This window comes from Bison bison, unplaced genomic scaffold, assembly GCF_000754665.1.
Source record: "Bison bison bison isolate TAMUID 2011002044 unplaced genomic scaffold, Bison_UMD1.0 scf7180017863936, whole genome shotgun sequence".
NCBI lineage: Eukaryota > Metazoa > Chordata > Mammalia > Artiodactyla > Bovidae > Bison > Bison bison.
Window position 1 is genome coordinate 430,940 of NW_011494508.1, and position 10,535 is coordinate 441,474.

Consider the following 10,535-nt stretch of genomic DNA (forward strand, 5'->3'; position numbering starts at 1 on the left):
TCTGGTCCCATCACTTCATGGCAAAAGATGGGGAAACAGTGGAAACAGTGTCAGACTTTATTTTGGGGGGCTCCAAAATCACTGCAGATGGTGACTGCAGCCATGAAATCAAAAGACACTTACTCCTTGGAAGGAAAGTTATGACCAACCTAGACAGCATGTTAAAAAGCAGAGACATTACTTTGCCAACAAAGGTCCATCTAGTCAAGGCTATGGTTTTTCCAGTGGTCATGTATGGATGTGAGAGTTGGACTGTGAAGAAAGCTGAGCACCGAAGAATTGATGGTTTTGAACTGTGGTGCTGGAGAAGACTCTTGAGAGCCCCTTAGACTGCAAGGAAGACTGTCCATAATTTCTAGCTTGATGCTACCCAGACAAAAAAGCAACCTTTCCCCCCTTATTCTGCTTCAACACTCTCTTATCTTAAACGCGTTCAATGGAAGAATGATAGTCTGAGCCATGGCCTCCGACACTGAACATTTGCCTGGCTGTTCAACCTGCCATCCTCCAGTCCTCTTGCAGAGTTTCTGGAATTTTTATGAGATTTAAAAACTGTGTTTAAATTCTCTGATTCCTTCTAATGTTTTAAAATGGAGTCATTTATTTTTAAAATTAATATTAAAATCTTGTTTTGAGCTTTCGTATCTCCTGAAAAGCCAGGTTGGGGACCAGCAGTCTAAGAAATGTAGGTAAAATTATGTAAAGTAGTGCATTAAGTACTGTATTTAATTACATAATTACCTCCCTGTCTCTCTTCGGTGATTCTGTTTTCATTATATAACAGAAGAAGATAAATGACGATTAATGCAAGCTTCAGGTACCACTTTTAAGCAACCTTTATTAAGCTTTGAAATATGTTTATTTTTCCACTTTCATTGACCACAGAATGGTAGAAAGGTTGGTTGGAAGTAAGGCCTCCTAAAATTTCTTCCTTGCCCAACAATTCGTCTTAGACCTGAAAAACATCTTTTGAAAGGAAAGACTGCTTTTTGCAGAAATGCGTTTCTGCAGAAAAATGATTTATAAGGCATTGGAAGTTGGCTTTCATATATATGAATTTTATTCTTTCACTTCTAAGTTTAGGACATAACACTTCTTATTCTTGGGGAAAAATTCAAAAGCTCTCCTGACAGCTCAGTTTCCACTCACATCTTTCAGTGTCATGTTTCTCAGTGTGCACTCAGGGGCCCCTGCACTCAAATAACCTAGGGTTCTTGCTAAAATGTAGAGTCTGGGACCATCTCTGGTGGTGGGACCCAGGACCTTGTATGAACACACACACTGAAGTTTGATGCAAATACACAGAATTGGCAGTGAACTGGGGAAGTGAATCAAGCTCCTAACCTATGGTAGGTGAGAATTAAAAAAATAAAGAATAAAACCAATAATCGAGGTAAAGGGAGAGAATGCATTAACATTAACACACCTTGTGTTGTGCTATGCTGTGTTTAGTTGCTCAATCATGTCTGAGTCTTTGCAGCCTCAAAGACTGTAGCCCGCCAGGCTCCTCTGTCCATGGGGATTCTCCAGGCAAGAATACTGGGATGGGTTGCCATGCCCTCCTCCAGGGGATCTTCCCAACCTGGAATGGAACCCAGGTCTCCTGCATTGCAGGCAGATTCTTTACTCTCTGAGCCACCAGGGAAGCCCAAGAATACTGGAGTGGGTAGCCTATCTCTTCCCCATGGGAACTTTCCAACCCAGGGATCGATCCAGGGTCTCCTGCATAGCAGGCAGATTCTTTACCAGCTGAGCTACGCAGGAAGCCCATTAAGCACCTTACTGGAGGTATATCACTGGTAGCTGTGGAGGGGAGCAGAACCTCCTTGGATCCTCTCGTCAAGATTGGGGTCTCTGTGCTTATATACTTCCAAAAGGTAGTGTCAATAATGATTTCAGAGTAGAGTTTAGGAAAACTTCTTTACAGCCGGCAGACTCTATAGGTACCAGCCCCAACCATGTCTGGTCTCATCCAACTGATGATCCAAACACTTCTCCTTCCTGGGAGACCCATATGGATGCCATTCTCTTTCAACCCAGTAACGCCAATAATCAACCACAGTCTACAGACAAGACTGCGGAGGAGGCACTGAACAGGCATGGCCTTCCTGTTCCAGTTCCCCTCAGCCAGGACCCCAGAGAGCTGCTCATGTCCTACTGGTGGATTTGGTTCACAGATAATGTTTGGGTCTGTAACTTAAAAAAACGGAATTAGGTGCAAACATTTGAAAGTAACATTTTATATAAAAATCTTAATTTCTTGTTTATTTTTTGAAAAAAATCAAAAGATCTGGAAAAACTTGGCAGCTATGCAGTGGTTTGTCCCTTTAGAAGGGACACATACTCCCTCCTTTTCTATGGCCCCCACCTGACCTCCTCCTTCCTCTAAGGGTCATATCGTAGCAGGATCATGCCAGGCACAGGCAATAAGGAAGTGCATTGCCTAGAGAGCCCGGGACCAGCAGTATCAGTATTACTTGGGAACTTGCCAGAAATGCAAATTTATAGGGCTTTACCCTATACCTACTATGTCAGAAATTCTGGGTGTGAGCCCAGCAATCTGTGTTTAACAAGTCCCCCAAGTGACACTGCTGCATTCTAAAGTTTGAGAATGACTACTGTGGAGAGGCTCTGCCATCCCTGGGATTCTCCAGGGTAGAGTACTGGAGTGGGTTGCCATTGCCTTCTCCAATGCATGAAAGTGAAAAGTGAAAGTGAAGTTGCTCAGTTGTGTCTGACTCCCCACGACCCCATGGACTGCAGCCTACGAGGCTCCTCTGTCCATGGGACTCTCCAGGCAAGAGTACTGGAGTGGGTTGCCATTGCCTTCTCCGTGTCATTATGGGGAAGGCAGAAATAGTGTCCCTGCTATCAAGCTGTTCCTATGTTTCTCCTCACTGTGAAACCACCTCCTGCCTCCCTAGCTCTGATCTACTGCTCTTGTAATCATTCTCTGAGATCCAGTTTTGTATTTCACTCTTCTTCTCCTTCCTTTCAAAAATATTCATTGACTAACTAATAGATGTCAGGCACTGTATTAGGTGTTTTGTTGTGCTCAGTCATGTCCTATTCTTTGTGACCCCATAGACTGTAGCCTGCCAGGCTCCTCTGTCCATGGGATTTTTCCAGGGAAGAATACTGGAGTGGGTTGTCATTTCCTCCTCCAAGGGATCTTCTCGACTCCACATCTCCTGCATTGGCAGGTGGGTTCTTTACCACTGAGCCACTGGGGAAGCCTAGTTCTGAGAGGTAGGTGACATTATCTTCATATTACTGATTAAAACACTGGAATTCAGAGCGATTAAGTGCCTACCTGAGGATACACTGAAGATAAGTGGCAGGGCCAAGATTAAAACTCATTCTTAAAACGTTAGCTTCCTTCTCTTTTTCTTTAATGGACTCAATTATTTTTTTCTCACCCATTGACCTTCATGAATTCACATTTCAGGACAAAAACATTCATGCTGGTACTCAAAGTACCCTAACAGGAAGATGTTCACATGAGGGGCTTGGTCAACAGGACAGCAAATTGCCTTTTCAAGAGAACAATTGTGAACCTGTGGTAGGTTGAGATCTTGCATCCTGGTGTTTCTGTATATGCCTACTTTTAACTCTAATGAATAAAATATTGCCATTTAAAAAACAAGGGCAATGTGAATATATTTAATGCTACTGACTAAAAAATGGTTAAAATGTTAAATTTTATATGGTATATTTTACCATAATAAAAAGTAAATAGTAAGATTAAGAACAAGGGAATTCACAGAGGTTTTCTTAAATTGTGTCCTCTCATATCCAGAGTTTCCTGGGTCAATAAAGAAACATCTACATGTAAGGCCCAAAGGAAGAACTTGGTTCTGGATACAATGTCCTTTTGTCTCATGCTTTTTAGTATAATTGCTTTGGTCCTGAACATAGACATAACTAACAGAGGGAAAAAGTACCTATTATTAATTGTTTAGAGTTGCACTGTCCAACAGTTGCACTGTAGCCACTAGTCACATGCGGTTATTGAAAACCTGAAACGCAGTACTTTGAATTAAGACATCCTGGAATACGTACTAGATTTCAACAACTTAGTACAAAGAAAATAACATAAAAATCCACTAATGAGTTTTATACTGACTACAGGTTGAAGTGATAATATCTCACTTCAACATGAAAGTGGGGTTAAATAAAATAATTAGTGAAATTAATTTTACTTGTTTCTCTTAATTTTTAAACATGCAGCTACTAGGAATTTTAAAACCACATATGTGGTACACTCTATTTCTACTGGACAGTCCTGGTATAGATGCAGTAATTATAGCTTTTGAGAGCACTGGCTCCAGAGCCAAATTCCTATATTTGACTCTTAGCTCCATGACTGGCCAGTTGTAAGACATTCATCAAGTGATTTAACCTCCTTGTGCCCCAGTTGCCTGACCTGTAACATAAAAGCAATGGAAATATTCCTAAGGTTGTTGGAATTAAATGAGGGCCTGATACATTTGTGCTCTGTTGATAGAAGCAACAGCCTTTAGACACAGCTATCAGGATTTATGCTTGTGGTAAAGATATTGTGTGATCAGTGTCTGTAACAGGACTGAAAAATTTGTAAGTTAGGGCTTGGGGCTTCTACTGATAAAGATAATCCAAGGAGATTTTGGGGAAGCCACTTAGCCTTTTTTCTCCCCCCACCACTGCCCAAATGCTTCAACATACACACTTGCGTAATTTAACATTAATTACCTCACTGGGTGGAAATTAGATATGGACAGTTAAGCGAACAAGTTTCAATCCAGAGCAAAAGTATAAACATGATGCTAACTATTTTGACTTAATCCCTCTTCGAGAACCATGTGTGTTGTTGTTAAGCCCATGCTCTCCTTTCTCATCCTCACAGATTCCCAATGCTCCACCCGCTTATGAGAAACTGTCTGCAGAACAGTCACCACCACCTTATTCTCCATGAGAGCCAGCGAGGCCTTGAGAGGTGCTGAAATGATTTCCCTCATGCTTTTGCTTAAAATTGATGTGGATATGCAATGTTATGCTTCAGAATGCTGTAGAAACAATGTATATGAGCTCTACTAATAATAATAAGCTAAGTGTCAAATTCTTTGTAGGGCAACTGATTGAGGAAATGATAAGAAACATTAAAATGGGAAAAACTTTGTCAATAAACATTGTAATGGACTGATACTATCTGTGCCAGTAATAATAAATCTACAATGTTATTTTCTGAGGGAGAGCATTCAAGTGCTGTTCTGGGACCAATGGATTTCTTTTTAAGTTAAAATGTGGCTAAAAACTAACTACTATTCTGATTTTTGAAGAAGCAGCCTCTTGACCAACATGAACTCTAACAGAACAGTTGCAGGTTAGTCTGTGTTATGGAGTACTCAAAATGATACCTTTACAGGTTTAAGATAAAGAGCTGAATGACCTAACAAATTACAGTCAGATCCATCTGATCAGGAATCAGTCATGTCTCTTTGTGTTCTACAGTTCCATGGTGCAATAACAACACACTGCAGAGATACTGTATTTTCAGTAATACAGTTCATGCAGTTCTAATTACATTTCACTTCAATGCTCAATGCTATGATAATTAATGACAAGGATTTCCTGTTAAATCAAAAGGTGGTGTAAGGACTTAAACAAATAAAAGCTACTCTAGTTTGGCTGACACCTTGGTTTCAATGTCCCAAAGGCAATTTAGCTCCTTTGGGCTCCCAAATTCCTCTCAAAAGAACATACAGAAGAAATCATAAAGGATCAGAAATTCTGGAATGGTGTCTTTATTTGTATAGCAACATTGCAATTTATGTGACATCTACATATTATTATCTGTCTAATGTTTTTCTTCTGATCAACCTCATTTAAAGTTTTTTGGCTTAACTTATATCACCACTCTAAACGGAAAACCAGTATCACTTTTTCTAAGTAGGGAATAAAGATAAAAAAGAAGATAATGAAAGCAAATTACTTTCATTGGAACCTAGAAAGATACTGATGATCACAGCAGGCCATCAACTTGAGACCTGCCCTCATTATTAAATAGGAAGATTAGCAAGAATCAGAGAAAATCTTCTGACATGATTAGAAGGCTTGTAAGAGAAAGAGATGACTTTCTCATTCTGTGACTATGTATCTAATGCTGAGTCAGTAAACCACCTACCATCCTCTTGTGTCAGTGGAAATGCCAGTGTGGCAAAACTGCATCATTTTCACTGAAGACAAGCTTGCATGGGGTGGGGGGACACTGAGTAAAGATATTTAGTACACACATTGAAAAAAACACATCATTCCTCAAAGTGCTAAAAGACATCCCATCTTTCCCGATTCTGTCCAGTCTAACTACTTAAACCCTCTCTCCCCTTTTCAAACAAATATATTCTGAGAAAGAAAACTTAATTAGGATTTGGCTAGCTCCTATCCTCATCTGTCTTGAGCCTCAGTCCTCCACTTCTACAGAAGAACTTGTATCCCTGTGCCCAACCACAACTGCTTATTTATCATTGTGTGTCACTGAGGGTAGGGGTAGGGGTCTGAGACTTACTTCCACCCCTGCTATAAACAATCTTCCTGCTATTAATAAAGTCCCAGTAGGAACGTCAAAAAAATTTTTTTGACAAAAAAATAAAGTTGGAGCCCTATCTCATATCATTATAAATATTAGCTAAAAAAAATTCATAGAGCTAAGTACAGGAGTTGAGACTACTTTTTAGTTAAGACTTCTTATTTTTCTTAGGAGAAAAAGAAGAATAAATTTTTGCAAAGTTAGATTTGGTAATGGTTTCTTAGATATGACAGAAAGCCACAAGTGATGTTGGTAAATGGAATTCATCAAAATGAAAAGCATCGTGCTTCAAATGATGAAAACAATCAAGAAAGAGAAGACACACAGTACTGGGAGAAGATATCTACAAATGATACAACTGATAAGGGACTTGTACGTAGTTTATATAAAGAACTCTTACAACAACAACAAACAATTAAAAAGTGAGCACATTTACAACACTACATATATTATATATATATATATATAAATATAAAATCATGGGTTCATACTGATAACTCCAATTCTAAATCAACTACAAAGGTTTAGTTGTAACCTTTTTCATTCTAAACTCTTTTCATGTTTTCAAATCCATTTTTCCTGCTAGTTGGAAAATGACTTCTGTTAATCTCAAATTACCAACTTACTGCATTAATCACCTTAGTATGTAAGCATTTTACCATCAGTCTGCCATGCCATTCCACGCCCCCTCAGGAGATGCCGTCCAGTCTGCTCAGATCCTGACATCTTGCTGTGGACTACCACCAACCAGCTCCCTAACTGGAACCCTCCTTATCCTGCGCAGGTGTCCAAACCCTGTGCCCAAGCTTCTAACGGTCTGCCTCCCCCTGACATAGAACTCCTATGGAACCTATTATTCAAATGTCCTCTTTATCACAACTGGGCTCTGAAAACCTTAGCTCAGTGATCACCAACCCCATCCCCCTACCCACTGTGCACATGACCTCCTCAAACTTCTTTGGCTGCTCACTCCCTACTCTGGGCCAAAGTCACCCTTGCCCTCACCTTCCCACAGATGTTCTATCTTCTGCAGAGACTTCATTGCCACTCATTGGCCACTACTATTACCTACACCCTGCAAAACTTGGCAAAGAATAATAATAATAATAATAAAGAACCTATGGCTTGAGCCCTGGACGCCTTCAAGATCCCCAGACCATCATTTGCTGAGAGTTCTCTCTTTTCCTCATGGACAAAGGCTCTGTTTACAGCATTTTTCAAGGTAGTGTTCCAGGCGATGGACAAGGCTTCACTGAGTTTGCCAGAAAGAAGCTAGAAGAGTGAAATTCCATTTAAAGGAATAGAAAATGCCAGACAAAAGAAGAAACTGCTTCCTTCACAGAGGCAGCTACACTTTTGAAAATGAATCTCTGGATTGGAGATCAGCTGACAACTCTGGGAGCCAGGAGTTGAAGATAGCAGAGTCACACGGGAGGAGCCTGGGTCACTGAGTCACTACTGGAGGAAAGGTTCCCCCATCTAGGAATGCTTTGATTAAATGGGGGTAAATTGGCCCCAAAGAAAATCCATGAACTGTTAACACATTGCCAAATTTGATACTGAAACCCAAGGCTGTTACTTAATACCTTTTTGAGGACCTTCAGGGCTCTGCCCCTGCCCATGTGAACTGACCAAACACAAACCAGAAGCCTCCAGGGGAGAGAGGTCTCTGTGACCTCTGCAGCCAGGATTAGGCTTCCACCCTGTTGAATGCAATTATAATTCAAGAGAATGAGCCTCACCCTGGGCTGTGGGCATGAGTCCTCTACTGCAGTGTGCCCTACCATTATGCCTGTCCAGCTCATGGGCAGAGAATACACAATGGCATGGAGCTGCTTTGATCTCAGAGGCTTCCTGCAGAATTGGGTTAAGATTAGAGTAGTCAGAGCTCATGGGTGATCTCCTCAGTGTTTTCCACTTATCCAAATGCACTGGACAGATAATATCACTATTTGTGCAGTAAGCAGAGCAAAGTTAGACAGTTCTGGTCTTCCCTCATCCACTCACCCTGCACCAGCCTTCAGAAGCTGTTCTCATTTTTGAGATAAGGTGCAAGTCTCCATGGGTTTCCTGAGGAGATTATGATACTGTAAAGATGAAAAAAAGCTAGCCAAAAGATTTTTAGCTCAAGTTAGTCAGTGAGAAGACCAGACTGATTACACAAACCAATGAAGTGCTCAAGTCACCTCCAGTAGAGACCAGTTCTCTGAAGTTACAAACACTGAGTTTGGTAGTACTTATAAATATCTGGACAGGTCCACTTGTCATTTGAGAACATTGTAGATCTTCTCCCAAAAGAACAAAAGTGAGCCCCCTAAACTCTCATTCCATGGCTTGATTTTAAGGACACTTAAGGGCTTCCCTGGTAGCTCAGGTGGTAAAGAATCTGCCTGCAATGCAGGAGACCCAGGTCACTTAAAAGTTGCATCAAAATCCCTTAATCTCAAGTGACTGTCCCAGAACATATTAAAAGCATTTCAGAAGGATACAGAACAACTTCAAAAGGAAATCATGGATGGTTTGAAAATACTTATTTTAAAGAAAGCCTAAAACTGCTATCCCAAGATGGAGGAAAAGAGTGGAAAATAAAAGAACAGGAAAAAATGCTTGGCAACTTGAAAACACAAAGGAAAGAGGCTTTCCATGGTAAAGAGGGCCCATTAAAATCTCTGAAACTGCACCAAAGACAATAAGTTTGCCTGATTTCTCTAGACATTACATGGTTGATGGCAACTTGAAATTAGATAAAGAGCAAGGCAGAAACTTGAGAACTCTCTGGACTGTCAATCAGAAGTCAGTTTGAAGGAATCCACTGACCCTGACAAATGTATCCTTAAAAAGGTTTGAAGGAGAAAAACTGATGACTATTTAAAAAGTGAAGAAAATTAAACGAACAAATCACTTACAGTTCAAATGAATGCTCTCCAAAGTAGACAAAGTCTTTGCAGTCTGAAAACAGTTTGAAAGTGAGGTCCAAAAAGTTCAGCTAAAACTTCAAATAGTGTCTGAACTATGTTAAGAATTAAGAACGTGTGACACAAATTTGCAGAAAATAATCAAGGAGAGAATTTACTGCATTATGAATTGAGAAATGTCCCAAAGTGCACAAAAATATTAGTCATATACATCAGAAGGATGATCCCTAGAAAGTATGGCCTTGAGAAAGAGCTGGAAAGCACTTCCTTTTATCAAAGCTGGATTGTCTCCCATGAGAAAAAAAGCTCAAAAAAGTTGTTTAGCAGCTGAAGGTACAAGTCCATCCAAAACTCCCCAACTATCCTTCCCTCTCCAACCCTCCCACCAGCAACCATAAGTTCGTTCTCTAAGTCTGTGAGTCTCTTCCTATTTTGTAAGTTCATTTGTATCATTTTAGATTCCACATATAATGGAACTCTGCTCACTGTTATGTGGGGCCTGGATGGGAGGGTGTTGGGGGAGAATGGATACATACGGCTCTGTATGGCTTTGCTGTTCACCTGAAACTATTACGACATTGTTAATCGGTTATAAGTCAATACAAAATAAAAAGTTAAAAAAAAAAAAGAAAGAAAGTTGTCTGGCAGTTACTGAGCTAAGAAGATAAAATAATCAAAACAAAAAATTGGCTGGAGCAGTTTAAATCCAGCGTTTCCTAAGTTTCCCACACTGTTCCACATGTATCCCTGGACAGAGGTAGAAGAGTATCAGGAGATTCTGAATCATCAGGTCCCCAAGGAAGACGGAGGGTTAAGCTCTCACCCTGAACAGTTCCCATGTCTTTTTAACCTCACCTCTCTTTTGATACCATTACTGGGAGGTATCAGGTCCTCACATCATCTGGTCAACTCACCTAGTAGTCAATTGGTCTTCCTCTGTCTCAGCTGTCCCTCAGCTGTGTCTGACTCTTTGCGACCCCATGGACTGCAGCATGCCAGGCTTCCCTGTCCATCACCAACTCCTGGAGCTTGCTCAAACTTATGTCTGTAGAGTC

At 40.5% G+C, this 10,535-nt stretch overlaps 1 protein-coding gene across 1 annotated transcript in view; it reads left to right on the top strand.

Annotated features, from left to right (window-relative positions):
• MLANA (melan-A) overlaps positions 1–6,940 on the top strand; it is a 12,057-nt gene extending 5,117 nt beyond the window's left edge. The window contains exons 3-4 of the mRNA XM_010833831.1: positions 3,449–3,562; positions 4,886–6,940. Coding sequence (XP_010832133.1) covers positions 3,449–3,562; positions 4,886–4,954 — 183 coding nt within the window. The 3' untranslated portion in view covers positions 4,955–6,940. The remainder of the gene's footprint in view (positions 1–3,448; positions 3,563–4,885) is intronic.
• The last annotated feature ends 3,595 nt before the right edge of the window (positions 6,941–10,535 follow it).